Raw genomic sequence first — 20,708 nt, 5'->3', positions numbered from 1 at the left:
AACCGTTCACAGTTGAGGGGTGTTGTGTACAAACCCTTGGGAAACTTTTTAAAGGTTCAGTTGCAAAAATGTTGAAAATATTTTCCCCTTATGGATAATTTTCTCCTGCTCTATTTGTGTAGTAAAATGGCAGAATGAACTATAGGTCGGCCAAATTTGGCTGGACGATAAATTGTCCCAGAAGTTATCGCGATAAACGATAATATTGTTGTTTTTGAGATTATTTTCAAGTAATATAATAGTAAAGGCTTATTAATGCAATAACACATTCTCAAAGATTAATCAACTTTAAATTCTAATGAATATTTAACACAAGACATTAAAAAAATAAACAAAACAGAAATAAATACAACGAATTGTGATGTCTATGTAAATAAAATGATCCTTCAAAAAAAGATCTAGTTGAAACCAAAACACCAGACTGAAGAGTTTTGTCATCTGGGTTTTGGTAGAAAGATAAAAATCTTTGAAAATGGATATTGATTTGTTTTAATTTATCATTAATTGACTTATCGCTTATTGTGACAGGCCTGACTATAGGCACTCCAAACATGTGAGCTGTGCTCATCCGTTCAACACAAATCTCCTCCTTTTAAAAGAATGAAACATTCGCATTCAGCTCCAAAATAACGTTATTAATTCTCTTTGCATCCATTCAAACTCGTTCACTGGACCAGATGCGACAATAAGTAGAACAAATGTAGTTGCGGATCAGCCTGTGATTGCTGAATGTTTACACTCCAGTTAATACAACGGGCCCCTCCAGAGTCGAGCCTCTAATTAGCAAAATAAAGCCTTGATTTCTGCCTCTAATCCAGAGTTTGTGAAGAAGGCACAGGGGGAGGAAGAGGAGGGGAATGTCAGGAGGAGGTGGCCTGATGCGCGCCCCCGTCTAGCGCACAGGAACTGGCCGCTTGGTGAAGGAGGAAGGACCTCTGATGTGCCAAAAGATGAATCAAGTGAGCCAGAGGGTGGAACACAGGAAGTTAGACCTACAAAATAAAATATTAATTTAAAAAAAAAACTGAGGTCAAAGCTGAGTCAACAAAAGACGCAATTCTCAAACTCGCTTTGCGCATTTAATGTTGTAAAATAAGTGCGCAGTCAAATTTAACATCATCATAATTTAGAGGAAAGGATTAAGTTGTTTTAAAAACATTCTCTGGGAAAAGCAGTGCGCAATGGGCTGCGCGCAGTCACTTTAGTGCGACGTTTTGCACCAGAAACTACAAATGGTTTTATTTTGAAAGCGTAATGGGGAACAGTGGCGGCGCTTTGAGCTTCACCGTGTATGGCTGTTGTTGCACTGGAGAAGACGGAGGAGAAAAAAGGGAGCGAATGTGCGCTTTAGCTGGGAGAGAGAGAGAGAGAGAAAGAGAGAGGGGAGGGAGGACAGCGAGTGCGCGAACAGGCAGCAGCCAGGCGGGCACATCAGCAACAGCGGCTGAGCATCTTTTCCCCCGATCCTCGCCTCCTGACTCTGCTTCTATCATCATTTATTTTGGTGCCAAATTTCTGCGTGGCGTGTGCGCCTCCGGCGGAGCCCCTCACAGCGCGGGGCTGAAGTGTCCAGAAGCGTCCGGCGACCGTTCACCTCGTACCGCTCACTTTCCTCCGGAGCTCGGTTTATTCTTAGCTCAGCTGCAAGAGACACACACACAGAGAGAGAGAGTGGGAGACTGTCTGTCCTTCCGGTACTCTCTCTTATTTCTCCCAGTTTCTTGAATATTTAATGGAAAATGGCGATCTGCGCGCAGTCGATCGGCGTTTTCTGCCTCTTCGCCGTACAAACTGTACTTATTATATGCGTCTCCACACCGACAGCCGGGACCCACCACTTCCCACAGCACTACACGTAAGTACTAAGCGCTGTTTAGGTGTAAGGGTAGGAGGGGAGAGGGAGGGCTGAAGTAGGACAGGTGGCCCCCAACAAGGCTGTGTGCGCTGCGCAGTTTACCTCGCAGGATCTGATGTTTCCTGATGCTCCGTTTGATGCAGCGAGATCAACATCAGTCCCCACGCGTCCTGTGATATAGAGACATCTAATACCGATGCTGAGAATAATTGTAAATATGGCATCGTGGTGCACAGACACGTGCTGGAGGCGGATTTTGAGAAATATTAATAAGGAGATGAAATGGAAAATGGAAATTTGTGTGGTTGACTCTGCATTTGGGAGAACATCCGACCTAAGCTTTAAAGTCCTCCGGATAACACGCACACACATACACACACACACACACACACACACACACACACACACGCACACACACACACACACACACACACACACACACAGTGGGAATAACAGAGTATAAGTAAAAGCTGATGTTTTAAACTATACCAGAAACTCAACATGCATGGATATTATGAAAATCAGGCGCTCTGATGAGGCCAGCTCTTCATGAAGATGATGGTTTATTGTCAGTAAAACCTGAAACTGAAGCAGGAAAACTGAAGCTTGACTTTTGCAGCGCACCTGTTGGGAAACAGTTCCGACAACTGAGCTAAATGCAAAGCCAATTTACTTCTTGACAAAATGAAGGATGAACATTGGTTGATTAAAGCATAATCTAATTACCACGTTTCTGAGGTGACTGATGCCAACACAACATACCTTTTTTTTATTTTTTTAGATTTATTTATTCCTTTTTCTCAGTAATAATCCCTCAAAGTGCATCAGCTGCTGAACTCTGGAGGACATTTGATGAAAGTGTTTCTGATGTCAGAGAAATAAAAATATATTTAAGTGACTCCTGATGCATCCTGCTGGATTATCTGGTGAAAATATCCAGGGGTTTGTTAGTTTGATGTCCAAGGTGACTTTCAGTGCCATTGACTCAGATTAGCTGGATCGCTGATTTGATTGTTTGAGCCCAATGAAAAAAGGTGGTGCAGGAAATTTATGTCATTCAATTGTTGCGTGAAGAGCTTCCGAGTTGATTCCCTTTTTCTTTTAAACATCTTATGCCTCCCTCCCTTCAGGTCTGAGGTGCCCTTGTTTAAGTCTGTATTATATTCAGCTTCCTCTTGGGGTTTTTAAACTGGGTTTTGGGTCACCCACATTACGTTTGCCAGAATTTGCTACATAATTGAAGCATGTGTGTGTCTGTGTGTGTGCAGCTTCTGAGCCAACCTATCTGAGTTTCTTATTTGTTTTGAAGGCAAACTTAATTTCCCAGCAGTGCTCACATTTTCTGAGAACTCAGATTGCGTTGTGGTAATGCTTCAGTTTATACTTCAGTGTGTTTCTAGCAGAGGGAGGGAGCAGTTTCTATATGTTTAAATGATGTGGAGAAATCGGTTCTGATAGCAGTTTTTCCTCCCCAGAAAGTAAATCTTTCCAGTGATGGTAAAATATCAACAGCAATCTTGTCAAAATGTTATTTCCACACATCAAAAAATAGTCAACCTCCTGCCCTAATAGATATTTGAGTGTGGCAGCGCGAGTGATGAGATCCATCGCAGCAGAATGGACACAGTGATAGCATGTTGCCGGCACACAGGTCTCCCATCCGAACTCATTTCATCACATTTTCTGCTTTTCCGTAATGTTGGGCCGGGCATAAATCAGCATGTGTTGGGGGAAAAACATCAAAAACGCAGGGGAACAAATGGCGGCGTTTCTACAACTACATCAGACTAGAAAGAGGCAGAGAGCAGGCAGTCGGCTTTAATGTGCTGAACCATGAAAACTTCTTTGTTTTAAAGAAAGATATCACAGCTTTCATTACACTCGAGGTCTAAAGGCGTGCGTTCCTCATCGGGCCCCAGTAGTGCATATAATTTCCTAAACAACCGTGTCCTGATATCTCAGTAGTTGGAGTTCTGCACATCTGAGACTGGAGGATGTGTTGCTCATTCGATTTAGACCAGTAAAACTCAGAAGTCATGATAAAGGAACATTTTAACAGATATTACTTGACTGCTTATTTCCCCCGGCGGTTCAGATGCTCCCTGTAGTTGGAGATGCAGCAGTCGAGCTTTTCCCGACCAATTTGGATCTTAACTTCTTCTGAGATTTTCATCCAAGAATTAAATGAGAAAAATAAAGCGTGGCAGGCTTTTTGTTTTTAATCCAGCTGTGCCTTGAATGCCTTTAACCTTCATAGGAATGTATTTTATTTAGCTATAACATGTCTATTAAAGTGCAGGCTGTTGGTGACACATTCATTGGCATTTTTAGCCAACAGAAAAAAACTGAACTTTAAACCATTTATAAAACTCAAATAAGCTGATTTGTGTATTTATTTCTATTTTGTCTTTCTTACAACGTGGGTTAATGCATGGACATAGCTCCAGTTTTTACTAGCTTGATTAGTTTGATTTCTGGTTTAAATTTAATTTCAATGCTTTAATGTAACACCCCCTTTATATTGAGATTATTATTGATCATTTTATTAAATATTTTGCTCATTTTGGGCTTCTGGATAGCATTAGGGATGAAAATAGTTTTCTAGCCAGCTAGATATTTATAAATGTAAACTTTTCTGCATTGCCACTGAGTTTTCAGTTTTCTTTAAAGTCTGACCTGCTGATTTCCATTTTGACCAATTCCAGAGTTTCATTTTATAGATTGCAGCACAAAAATGATCTGCAGCTTCTATGATAGATGTATGAGTTTTGAATCCAGTGGAAAGTTAAAGAATTACTCTCATCATTCCTTATAAAGTTTGTTATAATGGCGCTTTCCTTTCCACTGTCGCCACGTGCTTGTAGAAAGTTTTTTATAAATCTGAAGAGTAAACTCAACTTGGCTGAATTATTTCATTTCTTTGATCAAATTTGAATATATATCATAGATACTGAATCTATTTGACTGAATTCTACTGAGCAAACGTCTCTGTGTCGGTTCTGTTTTTATGTTTGTTTTATGTTCAGAAATTTGTTTTGAATCAACACTGCATAATATTTTTTTTTTTTTCAAAACTCGCCCCTAACCATAAATTCAGGAAGTGGATCAAAGTTCTTGTTTGTTGAGTTTTTAGACCAAAATGTTGAGTTTGTAGTTGTGATGGATTTCATAAACATCTCATTTCTACTCATTTGGTTTTCCACCATATATTTGAGATTAATAATCAACATGACCAAATTGATAAGTGTTGTAAATTAATCAATATCAGCACCACATGATCACAATTAGTTGTTTTGAATTCAACTAATATGAATGAATGATAAAATGTTTATTAAAAGCATGTTTAGTTTTCATGTATTTAATTAAATCTGATTCATCAATAATTGACCTGCCAATCAATAATCAGAGCCAAACAGTTGGGAGAATTGGCCATTTTTCATTCATTCATTTAAACCACTTTTAATTTTGATCAGCAGTTTTCATGTTTTAAACTGACCTTCTAGTTTAAGAAGTTGTTTTTTTAAAAATAACTAATTTAATGATGAATTAAAGCAGAGACTCAGAGATCAGGATTTTTCTGGCTCAGATGGTTTGTTGACACGTTTGTTGGCTGAAAATGGTAGTCGATCTTAGTTTTGATCTGTTTTCCATCACTCAGAGGTAATTATGGGAAAATTAGCAAATCCAGTCTGACTAATTGATTGTTGGATCTAAAGCGTATTAAAGATCGTCTGACCCAGGTGTTGCCCCGGACTCGCAGCATCCTGCCTGTTTTCTGGCCTTTTCACAGTAAACACTCTCACTCTGAAGACCTCTTGTTTTCTCCATGACTTGTGTGATAAACACAGACAAACCGCCTCCATGTTTGGATCTGTTGCTTCCCACTCCCCACTTTTGGCAGCAAGGCGATTTTCTGCATTCTGTTAACTCGGCCTTCTTCCTTCTCATCTTCTGAGCAAATCTGACATTTGAAGATGACATTTGTTTCTGTCATCGCATTAACAGACAAGCGACCGCATTGTGTTGAGACGTTGAGGCGACTGATTGGTTATCTTCAAAAGGTTGGCAGCCGGTGGCTGGACGGTGAACGCATGACAGAGTTTATCCATCTGATTGCTGAAAGCTTTTAAACGGTTTTGCGGGCTGAGCAGCTCACATCCAGGTTGCCAGGCTGGTTCCTTTGCTTTAAAATGATCTAAATCTGGCTCCATTAAGTCATTTGTTGCTCTGCGAGAGATATACAGTGATGAGCTCCAGGCGTTTGATCTCTTAATTCCCAACTTGGCTCCGTCTAACGGAGATCAGCTCCTGCCTAGGGTGCACTTCTGTCAGACCCCAGCAATTTTATTACTGAAGATCCAAGACGGGCTCAGTCGCCGCCGGTCCTGCCAGGCCCAACCAGAGAGATGTGTGCAGGATTTGATGGGCTAAGGAGGTGCTGATGAGAAAGTTGGACATTAGGACAAGGATTCGTCCAGATAGGAATCTGGAAACATTGGCACAGACTGTGGCAGCTTTCCAGCAGAACACACTGGGACAGACACTCACTCGTTTATTCATCCGTAGTGACAGAGAACTGTGTGAGAACCTGTTCAGATGAAGATGTTGAGGGACGTGTTGTGGTTTTTGTTTTTTTGCAGGATGATTCACTGGGCCGGACGCATTGAGAAGGAGCTGGAAAAGGTTCTTCAGCACGTTACCGGAGCTCAGCAGATGAGATCGGTAAGTTGACGTCACGCAGACATGTGACGAGCTGCGTTTGCTTGCATTATTAATCAGATTCCTCTGGGCTTGGTTGTACAACATGAATGCGTGTGTGTGTGAGTATCAAGCAGAAAACAACAAACTTTTTCATCTTTATTTACAAGCAAATGCCTTTAACTTTTATAAGATTGTCTTTCATTTAATGATAAGTCGACAGAAAATGGTGGGAGTTTTAAGTTCTGATGCATTTAGTGAACACAAAAAAACTGATCTTTCAGTGTTTGAACCGTTTATAAAAGTCAATCGATTGGTAAATCTCTTGTAATATTCTCTTATTTTAGCACATATGACATTCAGCTCTAATTTTTATTAGTTTGATTTCTGGTTCAATTTAACTTAAATTTAATTTCAGTGCTTTTTGTTTTGCGATTGTTGCTCTTCTTATTGCACTGTCTGAGCTTCTGGATAGCTTTGGGGATGAATGTAGTAACTGTGTCTGCATTTGAACTTTACCTGAAATACACATTCAAAATTTAGATTTAAAGGTGTAATTTATTACAAATTATGTTCAGGTTTGCAGCTCACGATAGTTAGATTTATTTCCATGATGAAATCATAAAGTAGGTATTGGGCTGTGTAATTTTATAGATTCCTCAAAGTATCGATTTTTCATCCGCGAGTATCGAAACATTAAATCTTTGCGTTTTATGTCAAATCCACGACAGCTATCACACATGACATTTTTTACCCAGTTGCACATGTACATTAGAAATGGCATGTAATGAAACAACTGGTTACAGTTAATTAAATAATGAAATAGATAAATTACATTACTTAATATAAGTGAATAAGGCAAAAAGCTTCATTTTCTGCATAACCAAATACACATAGCCACACAATTAATGTTTAAACAAAGCACATGTATAACAAAAACAACATTGATTACACCATCAGTTCACTTAATTCAACCCAAGTCCATGAGACGGCCACAAAATGTCACCAAAATCACTCTGTCACTCTAAAATCTTTCAGAAAATTTTAAAAATGTGTCACATCGTATCGTTTGCTGAATATCATGATATATATCGTACTGTGAGCAGAATATCGCATATTATACTGTATCGTGAGATTAGTGTATCGCTACAGGCCTGGTAGGTAAACCTTTATAGAAATCAAAACATGCCAAATTTTTTTTTTAAAAACTGCTGTGCTGTGATGGCAAAGTCTCCTGCTTAAGTTCATAAAGTAAAGATTGATGTGACAATTATTCTCTGGGAAGAAGAAGAACTGCTGGCTCGGTTCAGAAGGTTTGACTCCCAGCAAGTCAGATCCCTACTGAGGGATTTAAAACTGTTTTAAGGTAAACAACCTGAATGTAATCCTCAACCATGTGTAGGAAAACTCTGACTTAAAACATGGACATTTCAGCAGCATTTGGGTTAGATACCGACATTCTGCTCCAGTTCTGACCAGCATTGTTGACATGATTCAAAAGGATACCGCTCTTCCTATTTCTGCAAACAATTATCACTGGAGTACTCTTCATTAGACGTTCAGTGGCTGTGTAAGTCTCACTTTTCTCCACATAACGAGTGGATTTTGCTTGTTAGGATTTAGTTGCACTCCAGTGGCAAACATTTACTACTACAGCACAACTTATCATGCTACTCAAACTCTGCCTGCAGTAATTGTGTCATTTCATTTGGCCTTAAAGGTAACTTCACGTGTGGTCGTTAAAATCTAAGTGGCTCAGCGACTGAGCAGCTAATTGTTGGGATGAAACAAGGAGAAACAGGAGTGAGCACATGAAATAATGTCACATCTTTTTTGCTCAGAAAACACATAAAATTAAGAATCATTGTAAAAGAAAGTGTATTTTTTTATTTCATGCTCTCATTTGCCTTGCTGGCCTGGCTGTTGACTTCCTGTTGGAAATGCAGTACCTGTAACTCGGGGTGCACCAATTTATTGGTGCCGATTTCCTTAATTTTGGGAAATTGGTGATCGGCCGATGCTTACACGTGAAGCCGATCTTATCCACAGATCTTATCAACATTAGGAAAGATCTAAAAATCAGCCACTGTCCTCTTCTGCTCTGCCTTTAAGAGGTTTGACTGACAGAGCGGCTACCAGGTCATGTCTGCAGTTAACAATAGTCACCCCTCCATTGCCAACTCAGCAACTTTCTTGCTACATTTAGCAACATTTCAGACAAAAAAAAAAATCAGTATCAGCCAAAATCGGAATCATCAGGTCAGGCTTTTTAAAGATTGGCAATCGGTCAGTTACAGTTTTCAGTGGAGACATTTTCTTCAGAGATCATCCATGTTTGCTGCAGAGATGATCTTCACAGTGAAGGTGGTCGCTGCAGCCTTTTTATGTTATCAATATTAACACATTTCTGCTAAGTATAAGACATTTTCTTTATGTGTCTAGCCTCATAGTGATAATATTCATCAAACTATGGTTACATTCACTGCCATCAATCCATATATGGAAGCATTTTCTGTTAGAGAGGTTCACTTATGAGACTGTTTTTTTTTTCTGAAAAGTGAATTATAACATTTTTGAACGCAAACAGAAAGGCCGATAGTGACGTAACTTTTAAAATGTTAATGTTTTCTATATTTAAAATGTATCAATATTTGCTCTTTAAATGGAAACTGGAAACAAACACTTGATTAGCTTTCCTTTAAGAGGAACAGTTTGGGTAACATAGGAGTGTGTATAAGACTGACATGACAATGTAATAAAGATGTTATAACATGTTATGTGTCTTTATGAATGGTTCTGACTGTCATGAAGTGTCATTCGGTAAATGATGACACTTTTAATGCAAAGTTGTACTAAACCATGCAGTTCACTAAAGTGCCAGCCTTGCATTACAATGTTTATGACAGCAGTCATAACCATTCATTAAGACTCCGTCTTGAATGTTATATCCAGTTTATGACGGTGTCGTGTCAGTCATATGCTCATCCCTTCAGATAAAGTGTTGCCACTTTTTTTATTCTTTTAGATAAAAACACATGAGAACCAAATAAAATTCATGAGATGGGCAGACTCTCCGGAGTGCAGATTTGGTTTTACTGTGTCTCCAGTATCACAGTTTCTGTGTAACATGTGTGTCTTGTGGCAGAGCAGATGGTGCAGCGCCGTGTTATTGACACTGTTTCATCGTACTTCTGCCATGTGCACATTTGCCATGCTTCCAGGGTTTGTAATGCACCCTGAGATAAATGCTTCATTATTGCTGTTTGGGTGAGTGTGATTCATCGGGCCCGTGCGACGCCTGTGGCTTTAATGCCAGCAGTAACAGTGGGTTGTGTAATAGCCGGTCGTATGGCGGCGACATTGATGGATCCCAGAGAGGAGGAGGAGAGCGGACGGAGCTCGTCCCGGTGGAAAGGGTAATGACCATTAGTTGATATAAGGCAGACGCTCCGAGTGTCTGATATAGCAAGGTTGATTTTAGCACTTATCCAGTGTAAACACAGAAGAGCGGAGAATTTACCTGTCAAAATGTTTGCTTTTCACAGTGTGTGTAAATATTTTTCTCAGTTCTCCTGCTGATTAGTGCTGAGGAGTAGACTGGCTAAGTAACACGGCTTCAAGGTGAAGGCGTCTCGACTCTGTTCGATAGAAATCATGCATCTCTGAGCTACAAGGTGTGAAAAAAGCTGCTGGTTTGGACATGTTGGACTGCAGATGTGGAAGGTAACAGGTGACATTTTAAAAACATTTTGTTAGCTTGAAACATGAAAACGTTTTCTCAACCATTAGCAAAAAATTTTGGATTCTTGTAGAATAGATGAGAGGAACAAACTGACATTTGCTTCCCCCAAAATGTGTTGCTTTAGGGCTTTTCTGAGAAGAAAAGACTTGTGATAGGAATATTAAAGTAAAAAATAGAAGAGCAAGGCAGATTAGTCAGATTATTATTGCTGCTAAAATCTACAATTAAGTCCACAATTATTCATATCCCTGATGGAATAAGTAAGGATATTGACAAACCTCCATATTAACTTAAAGTTCATCCCAGAGGCCACACATATAACTATAAACCAGAGCTTTTATGCAGCTTTCATTACAAATATTCCATCTTTGTTAGGTCCTTCGCAATCTTACACACAGTAAATTGCAATAATTAAATAAAACTATTCCGTTTTCAGAGACAGGAACCCAAATTAACTAAAATAGAAACGGGCGGATTAATTTTTAATAAAACAATCTGAAGTTAGAATCAGGCTGGAAAGTTGCAATTGGTGCAAATCTGTAACTTTGATACATTTAAAACATAAGCGCTGAATGCAATTTAAGAGGAAGTGGCACTTTTTCCAGTAATAAATGCAGATTTATAAATTTAAACACCAAAATGTTAAAAGTTGATGATGCGTCTTGATAATGTTTAGTTTTTAAATGGAAACAAGATTTTGATGAAGCTTTTTTGATCACTAATCCTCATTAACTCTAAAGCTGCTTTGGTTTTGTTAGGAAGCTCTTTGTGGTTCTCAGTTGTGGTTTTCCTAAAAGTGGGACGTAGTTTCTCATGTTTAAGTGAACCGATTCCTTGGTTCTGAGTACCGACTCGATGTTCAGCGCCCTGTAAACGTGAAGTTCCTCGTATTTAAACCAACCGAGTCAACAAGTGTGTGAGGTTGTGTCCGTTAGCCAAACCCAACGGAGCCTGTCTCGCTCTAAAAGTGTTACTACCAGAGATGCCTTGTGTTGGCTGCCCATATGGCTGTGTGTGTGTGTGTGTGTGTGTGTGTGTGTGTGTGTGTGTGTGTGTGTGTGCTGGTCTGACTGGGTGCACATACTGTGTGTGAAGGAACATTTATCGTTGCCCCAAACAGGAGTCGTCACAGGGTGTGCTAAATGGCCCAGCATGCCTAGAAAAGCCATTTTCTAAATGGATGCTTCTCTCTTTACGTGTGTCTGATAGAAATCTTCCCAGGGCTACGCCGGCTCGTAACAAGATTGACTCCCTCTGCGCCCCCATCCTTTTCATGCGCAGTTTATTCTCATGTGAGACAAAAAAAAAAAAAAAAAAAAAAGTAAAGTGTGTGCAAATTATTTCTGGGTTTGTCTTACATGGAGGGACACAAGTGAGCCAAGTTGGATGTATTGCGCTGTGCTCGGTTCGCGCTCCTGGTTGAGATGTGATCTTTTCTGACAAGCACAGTAGCGGACGAATGTGGGAGCGAGGCCGAGGTCTGAATCAGAAAAATAACTATATTATTTCTAGATTTATTTATTTATTTTTGGTCCAAAATGAGTTTTAAACGCCCTCAAATTTACTGTAGACAGGTTAAGTCAAGCTCTCATTGTTGAGACGGAGGGTGAGTGATGTAGAGGAGGTGGACGTTTCAAAATGGAGAAACGTGGCGCTCAGATAGACGAGGCGAGTGGGCGACCGGGAGCCGAGGAGGTGGGCATTTTGGAAGGTGATGGGGGGGCACTGAGCGATGGCTTGACAAGTGAGACGGATGCTCATGTGTGTCAAACTTCCTCAGACGGATAAACTCAAATGTGAGCGCGCAGAAGCTGCTTACGGCCCTTATCTTGCTCGTCTTGTTGAGCTGCTGGGTTTGATGTGCTGCAGAACGCGGAGATGAGAGGCGCTGACGGACACTTCCATTGTTTTCATATCCTGAGGCACATTCACAATAGTGCGCCCACACTCGTAAGCTGTCATTAGCGATGCTTTATCAGAGATACAGACTAAGCTTCAACAATCAGATTAGTCCAGTAATCGGCGTTTTATTATTAGCATATTTTGTGTTATTTTAGGTGAAAATGCAGAGCAGTTACTGGTTCCTGGCTCCAAAATGGGAATTGTTTGATTTTTTCCTTTTTCATGAATGGTTAGTGTTTTGTCAAACCACAACACTGGAGTGCATGAAAGACAATAACAGGAATGAATGAAGAAAGCGTATTAAAGGATGTCACTCAGAAGAAAGGAGGAAAATAAATATGTAAAAACGCTCCATATTTCATATTTATAAGCTTGATTTGTGTAAGTAGATGCTCTTTTAGATTCTGATTTTAATGTTTCCGTTTTAAGGTTTACAGAGGAAAGAGTTGCATAAAAGATTCAGTCGATGGTCAAGGCCTGAAGCTCTCCTCTAATTAAAATAGAACAAAAGAAGTTGTGTTTTTGTAAAATCTTTAGAAAGACAAGACTTAGCATGTGTTAGTTGTCTGAACGAAATACTAGAGACAACCTGCTATGTTTTGTTTTATGCTTTGTCTAGTTTTAAGGTTGATTTCTGCTGCACAGCACTTTGTGATTTTATGTCTGTAAAAAATGCTTTATAAATAAACTTTACTGATTTTTTAAGCTAACACCAGTTTTTCAGGTTACTAAAGTTTTATGAAGTAATATTTAACTCTTTTTTTCTTTTAATTTAATTTTAACAATCATTTAATTTTGTTCATGTCCTACAAAATTGTTGTTGTCCTTTCAGGGCAAAGACGAAATCAGAATAAAATAAAATGGATTAAAAATGTAGAAGATAAATTCAAAGAAACAAGCAAAATTCACCAATATTTGTAGTATTTTGCAGCTTTTACATAAATAAGACCTACTTTAAATTGATAAGTGTTTGATAATGATGCATTATTATCATTATTATTTTATTGTTTTAATAATTACCTTTAAAGTAGTGATTGAATTTTAGCTGTAACACTAGCTGTTTCACTGAAAATAAAAACAACTGGTCATAATATTGTGGTTTCCTAAATATCAGAGCATAAAGTATTTTTAAAATTAGACCAGGTCATGCTTTATAAGTAATTTAAAAATATATATATTTTCTACTATTTATATTTTCTGTTGGAAATTCAGACAAATTTTTAATGCAAATTAGTTGTTGGTTAAAATGTTCAGCATGCTAACAATTTAAAACACAAGAAAAAGAGGATTAAACTTAACAAACACGATGAGCATTTCAGGCTAAACTCCTTTAGCCTGAAATGCTTGAGAATGTGCCGCAGTTTGAACAAATGGCGACGTTTCCCTCTGAGAGATTGTGAACTGCTAAAGTAAAGTTTATGAGTAAATATCCTGAGCCGAATTCTCCGCTTACATTTCATAAAACCTGCACTTTTCACAAACAGACGGGCTCATAGTGTCAGGGCGATTTCCACGGTTTTAGCAGAGCACGACTGTTAAACATGTTTAAAACGATCAGTCCAAGTGAAACTGAAATTCATTTCAATGGGAAGCGTCTAGTCAGCATGAATAATTTAAGCTGCAGAAGAGGACGGATCCTGAACTCCTCGGTTCCAGGCTGACGGCTCGGCTCTGTTAGGGTGTGTCTGCTCCGCTGCCATGCTTCGTCATCTACGTGTTTGTTGCTCTGGATGAAACCTGAGAGTGGCTTCTCAATCGATGTGAAGGGGAGACAGATTGCCAAAAGATGCTTTCAGCGTTTGCTCGGTGTTTGCATGAGCTTCGTCTGCTCCGTATTTCTGCTCTCTTTCTGTCACTTTCCCCCCTTCGCTCCGTATCTTTGTCAGCACCACATCAGTTGGCCTGCTGACCACATGCTGGCTCAAGGTTTATCTCGGCTTTGCACAGACCTTCTCGCCTCCAGTGCTGCCAGGCGTCGTGCATGCTCATGACATGTATGTCGTCTGTCTGCGTTGGTGTGTGTGTGTGTGTGTGTGCTTCTGAGCAGCAGGTCTTTTTTTTTGTTTGTTTTGCCGAGGCATCTTGTTCCATTTGATCACCGCAGGTATGTAGCTGCTGCTGGAGGGCGACGTTAGATGTAGGCTGCAGACAATTTCTGATGTCTCTTGTTGCTCCTCTGTGTTGCTCCCAGCCACCGCAGTCGGCCCCAACAAACAGATAACTCCATAAAGTGCACTGGTGGATTTATACAGTATCGCTGACTGCAGAGTTTTCCAATAATCTGTCTCAAATGCCCAGTCTGCTCTGCCAGACATCATCGCTCCTGCTTTCTGCCCACAGACCCTTGCTCTTTTCCTGAAAGTGATGTCAGCTCTAACCCTGCCTGCTCATCTGTCTCTGTGTGGACATGCATACAGTGCTGCAAAAATAAAGTCAAAAGGGAGGCATTTTGCAAACATAACAAGTTGATGTGTGACTTTGATTCTTTAGCGCATGTTTGAGAAATTTCCACATTTCCCACTCGGCTCCTCCAGACTAGCGGCAGCAACAATTCACAAGCACCTTGTGGAACATTTGCTGAGCTTATTATACAAACTATAACCTAAAACGCTCCTTAAAAAGGTTTTAAACGGCATCAATGGACGGCATGGAGAAAGGGATTCTTAAAGAGACGGAGACCAATTTCAAGGTGTCAAATACGACAGAGTCAAATTACATGTACAGAGTTGGATAGCAACTAGTTACAGTTACTCAGATACTTGAGGATAAATGTACTTAGAGGAGTATTTTTGCAAATACTCTTTTTACTTAAGTAATTTTACTATGAAGTATTTTTACTATGGAGTGAAATTTCTGGATTCTCTTCCGATTGAATGAAAAACAAACATGTTTTAACCAAAATTCACCAGACACAGACACACCTGCAGTTTTTATTACAGTTTCAAATGTTTTTTACTGAAAGAAACTGATTTGGAAACAATTTCTTTTGCCTGATTTTGTCATTTTTTGTTACTTATATTAATTATTGTCATTTTGGTCCTTAAAATACCAAAATGTCCAATTAACTTTATATTCTGGTCCATCTGATTAAAAAAATTTTGAATAATAAAAGAATGATAATTTGATCAGTTACTAAGTACTATGTTACTCTTTAGTAATTTCTTTGATTGCTACTTTTTCACTTGAGTACAGTTTCTGGGTTCTCTATTCACCTCTTTAACCATAAGTTTCAAATCTCCACCTGGATGTTTCTGTTCATTTTAATTGTACAAAGTCCTTTAAATGTCCTGTGAGTGAATATATTTACCCATTTCTCCATAAGAACGGGAACATTCAATATCTATCAACTTATTTTTGCAATTTACCGTCTATTAAAAGAGTGTCTCGTTACATGCACCCTTCTACGGCAGGAGAGAAATTACCGTAATAACACAGCATTGAAATGTTTCAGATAGTGCAAAGTGTTGTGGAATTACGGTAAAGCAAATTTAGCTTGTGAAACTGTGCCGTCAACACGTTCAGTCTAGAAGGGGTTCATATATTTATATGTATAGTTTGATATTTGCAGCATTTTCATAAGAACTGGAGGTAACACAGGTATTTTATAGTGGTGTAAAATGACACTACATGCAGGGAAAATACATAGTAATGCTCCTTTAAAGCAGTTTTGCAGAGAAGAATGAGTCAAATCTCCTCCAGAGCGATTTCAGAGACTCACTTCCAGTTATTGCAAACACTTGTTTGTTGCTGCCAAGTGTTGCTGCAGCAAAGAATCACTGAATTTAGTTGGGCAATTACTTCTTAACATGGGGTCTTGCTGGTTGTGGTAACATTTTTTCTTCAATAAAAGAAAATATATAAAGTGAGCAGTAAATCTGTAAGAGTCCAAGCGTTTTTTCAGAGCACTGTTAATGAGCTGGCTACTGCTAAGAGCTCCTTTTGATAAAAGCAAGGAGAGAGGAGTTAGACGTTGCCTTTAAAGGAGAGAGGGAGAAGATTTGGTGACTCTCTCTCTCTGATTTCTCCTCTTCTATCTTCTGGTTTGGACCCTGACACTTAAGTTATCTGTTTATGTGAAACATCACAGGCTATTTCAGCTTCGTCGCTGAGGCTCTGGCTTCCTTCCTGCAACCCTTAGTCACTACTTTATCTGTTCAGTTCGTCATCTTCTCTGTGCTCCTTTTTTTTTTAAGTTGAAAGGGATAAATAGTTAATAGCTTCCACTGAGCAATTTGATGTTTACAAAAAACTGAATGGAAAACCTCTTTTCCTTTACATAAACATTGATGAAAAGTTTTAATACCATTTTAACTTTTTGCCGCTTTGTCAAGTCACAGCCTCAAACTTTAATTTGTAAGGATTTTATGTGATGGACTAAAGCATAACAGCAAAATGATGCATGTTTTTTCAAAATTCAAGGTTTGGCATATCTTTGTGTTCATCCCTGAATCAATACTTTGTACATCCACTTTTCACTGTTAATGCCGCTCCAGCAGTTTTGCTTTACGTTTTGTCCATTTATTACAAAATATTTCAAGCTCCGTCAGATTGGATGGAGATCACCTCTGAACACCAACGTTCAAACATACTCACAGCCTCAAAGTTTAGTTTGGGTCCAGACTTTGACTGGGCCATTCTAACATACATGTGCTTTGATCTAAGCCTTTCTATTATGTCAGAGTTGACGTCTATTAACACGGATTAAATAACAAAGGAAAGACAAGAGAGGTGGATTCCTTTGCTTTCAGTTACAATCTCCTACCGCTCAGAAAGCACATTTGCCTGCCCCTCTCTTTTGTCTTTAGGATTCCTAATCACAGAGAGCGCTATATCTGGCTGTAGGTTTAATAGAGATGCACTGGTTGCAGTTTTCTGGCTCATCAGCGATTATCGATCTTTAAAAAGCCCAACCAGCCGATTCAGATTTTTGTTCTTTTGGCTGAAATGTTGCTAAATATAGCAGAGAAGTTGGTGAATTGGTAACAATCTTCAAATAAAACTTGTTATTTGAAGACATGGAGGGCCGGTCGGCTAGTCAAACCTTCTTCATGGAGAGCAGAAGAGGAATGCAGATGATCAAAACAATTGGATCTAATATTAACAAGGTCAAATCAGTATACCCTACAACACTTGCACACAGAATTTTTAAAACCAAATATTACATAAAAAAATATTTGACAGGTTGCTAATTTTCTGGGCTTTTTATTTTCAGTTTTTTTGTCTGTCAGCGAATGTGCAGTTAATAAAAGGAAATATTAATGAATTTAGCAGGAAACCGCTCTAATCGCACAGCTCCTGTAAAAGGTGATGGCAAGGCTTTTTGCTGGATTTCACACTGTGAAGTGAGTAGAGGGGTCTGCGAGTTGTTGTAAATTAATTTTAAATGTGAGTTAAAAGCAACATTTTAAAACGTGCCAAACGAGGAATGGCTCCAAAACGATCCCAAATCAAGAGAGCAAATAACTAATTATGTTACGCTGATGCGGCTGCAAACGCTTCGCCAGTCGTTGTGGGGCTTCCTGCAGTCTGGCTCGGCCCGCACGCAGACATCCTGTCAGTCTGATGGTTTCACGTCAGGGTTGTAAAAGCTTAGGCATGCTCTGCTACCGATCCAGCTTTTATTTGTTTAGAACGCAGGTCTGTCTTTGTTTGTGTGCCATTCGCTGCGTATTCACACCAACCTGTAAAAAACGAGCACACAACAAAATAATGGCGGGCGTCGGCGCCGCATAAAGCCAGTTATCGGCTCCACGTTAAAGAGTGCGGGAGCCAGTCAACACCATTACACCCAGCCCAGACTCCCCTGGGCTGACAGCCCAACAGAAGGGTACACAAACCCTCCGTATTTATTTTTCTGCCTTTTTATTGGTTTTCTGACACCGGGGAAGGTTACAAGGATTCCTCAGCTCCCCGGCTTGATGACTTGGCACTGGTGTGCGGTGTTTATATAAATGAAAATACATATATCTGCAGAGTGCAGCCCTGCATGCAGATAACCACGAGTTGGTGTTGAAGGAATTATTCCAAAATGGCTTTGCAATGAAAATGTGATGGTTTTGAAAGAACTGCATTGTATAATGCCATTGCTCTGTCCCTGGCTTCACATTATGCTAATTCATCCAAGTTTCATGACACAGGCAAAAGCATCTGTTGCAATCTTTACTTTTGCCTTTTGTATTTGTCTGATTATTGTAAAATGGCTATGTAATTGCCACAGATGACAACAAATGTGTAAAAGATGATATAATTACTTTTTTTCAAACAAAAGGCAACAAATACTCTAACTGCTAACTTACTTAATTTAATTTATTTTATTTTAAATAAAATCCTTGCCTAAATACCTACTAACTCTATTATTTTTAATTAATAAAACAGTACTTTGAAAGCTTTGGTATCTTAAGAAGAGTGACTGATGGTCCTCAAGTTGTTTCCAGACTGTGACTGTTTTTTAATTTTTAATTTTTTTATTTCCCAATTTCTGATTTTATAAGGTTGGGAAAAGTGTTGGGCTCCGCTTTCAGCCAGCTGACAGGTAACGCGTGCAATCAATCAATCAATCAATCAATCAATCAATCAATCAATCAATCAATCAATCAATCAATCAATCAATCAATCAATCAAACAATCAAACAGTTGTTTGTTTAAAATAAAAAGCTATTCTTGAGTTAATACTTGATAATATCGTACTGTTCAAATCTCATGCTTAATTTAACATTGGATTATATTTAACTACATTTATTTTTTGTTTTTACATTATTTTTTCTTATATTAGGCATCTAATCCCCTTTGTTTTTCTTTTGCATGCACTCTGGTTACCTTGTTTTCCGTTTGCACCAGAACATTCTTAGAAAAATTGTTAGATTTTCTTGTAATTTCAGATTTTTTGTGATATCACTCAAATAAAACAATATATTTTACATTCCTGTGTTTATTGGTCAGTCAGCTGAATGAGACGAATAATTCAGATCTTGGAAACACAGCGCTGACTGTAACATGTTTTCTCTCCATAAATGATCAGAGATTTTATAGAACATTTCTGTTTGTGTTTCTGGTGGCTGAAATATCTTAAAATTGCTCTGAATTAAGGAAACAACCAGAGTTCAGCTCTAGCAGAGCAGAGCAGACTCTCACTGTGGCGACGTTTGGTTACTGCATTTGCGTTGCTAATTGCTGCTTTGATGAGTTCAAGGAAAACAAAAAGCCAGTGCGTCCGTGTGGCTTTTAGGGGAGGAAAAAAGGCCAAGCGCTTGTTTTAAAGGAGACAATGTAGCATTACGTGTCAAAACAGGATTAGGGCTCAGCTGAAGCTCCAGCCCCTTCAGTGTTTCTGCAGACGCTGCAGTTCTCTTCTCCTCATCTCCATGTATTCCTTCAGATATTTCAGGAGTATATGTGTTCACATGCGTGTGTCATTTCCACTTGCCATCTTGTTTGATGTTTCCGGGAGTCGTTGGTGCTGTGCGTGCCTGACGGAGGGAAACAACGGGGTGCAGTTACCTGTGTGGGTTGCAGTGGTAATGTGGAGTGGCGTGATGCCCTAGAAAATTCCAGGTGTGAAGTGTTTTATTCATTTCACTGCAGAGGGGGCGTTTCTGCTCGGCTGCCGTGACGTTTGTTTCCCGTTTTGATCGCTTGTGTATTTATATATTCCTATTGTTTCTGTTTGTGTAAAAGAGACTTTTTTATGGTTTTGGGTTTTACTCTGAGGTTTTGTCTTCTTCTCCCCCTCCACCTCCACCTGCTCTTGTCTGCCATTGATTGGTCACAGCTCTGAATAACTTTAATTGGCTTCCCTCAGTGGTGGGTGGTTCTTAAGAGCACCGATTCTGTTTAAGACTTAGCAAAGTGTTTGAATTTTCACCATGTAGGCAGAGAGGACTCTCCTCTGCCTTTGAGAGCAGTCTCTGTAAGCCAAATGTTTTAACGCTGGTCTCCTGATGGCCTCTGGCTTGTTTGCTCTTCTCCCAGTAAAGGGTGGAGGTGAACCTTCCTCTTCCTCCACACTCCCATCAACCTCCTTCATTTTACATTCAGCTTGGACTAATTTATCTTTTCCCCTTTGGCTGTTTTGTTTGAATAGATTTGTAAACCTACATTTACACGCTGCATGCATCGGTGTGTGCTGCATGTTTAAACCCAAACAGATCTGCACATTCTGTGATGGAGAAATTAAGAGAGCACTTAAAATGATCGGTTTCTCTGATTTAACTTTTTATAGGTTTATGTTTGAGTAAAATGAACTTTGTTCTTTATCCTATGAACTTCTGACAACAAGCAAATATTTAGTTTTTATTTGCAGACAATGAGAAATGGTCAGAGTAAGGAAAAAAGATGTAGAGCTCAAATAATGCAAAGAAAACAAGTTAATATTCATTTATAAACAATGTTTTAACTGAGGAAGAGTTCAGAAATCAGTATTTGGTGGAAAAACCAGGAGGTTTTCAATTGGGTTCAAGTTTTCTTGAAAGAAAACTTAAAGAAAATGCTGAGAAACCAGTTTGAAAATCATTT

The 20,708-nt window shown here is 39.1% G+C and overlaps 1 protein-coding gene across 1 annotated transcript in view; it reads left to right on the top strand.

Annotated features, from left to right (window-relative positions):
- The first annotated feature begins 711 nt into the window (after positions 1 to 711).
- cacna2d2a (calcium voltage-gated channel auxiliary subunit alpha2delta 2a) overlaps positions 712 to 20,708 on the top strand; it is a 211,460-nt gene continuing 191,463 nt past the window's right edge. Inside the window, exons 1-2 of the mRNA XM_088005686.1 lie at positions 712 to 1,855; positions 6,496 to 6,577. Of these exons, the coding sequence (XP_087861812.1) occupies positions 1,740 to 1,855; positions 6,496 to 6,577 (198 nt within the window). The 5' untranslated portion in view covers positions 712 to 1,739. The remainder of the gene's footprint in view (positions 1,856 to 6,495; positions 6,578 to 20,708) is intronic.

This window comes from Poecilia mexicana, unplaced genomic scaffold (genome assembly GCF_051168715.1).
Source record: "Poecilia mexicana isolate PSO_F unplaced genomic scaffold, ASM5116871v1 scaffold_5, whole genome shotgun sequence".
In the NCBI taxonomy this organism is placed as follows: Eukaryota; Metazoa; Chordata; class Actinopteri; order Cyprinodontiformes; family Poeciliidae; genus Poecilia; species Poecilia mexicana.
This window is presented reverse-complemented; position numbering and strand designations above follow the sequence as displayed.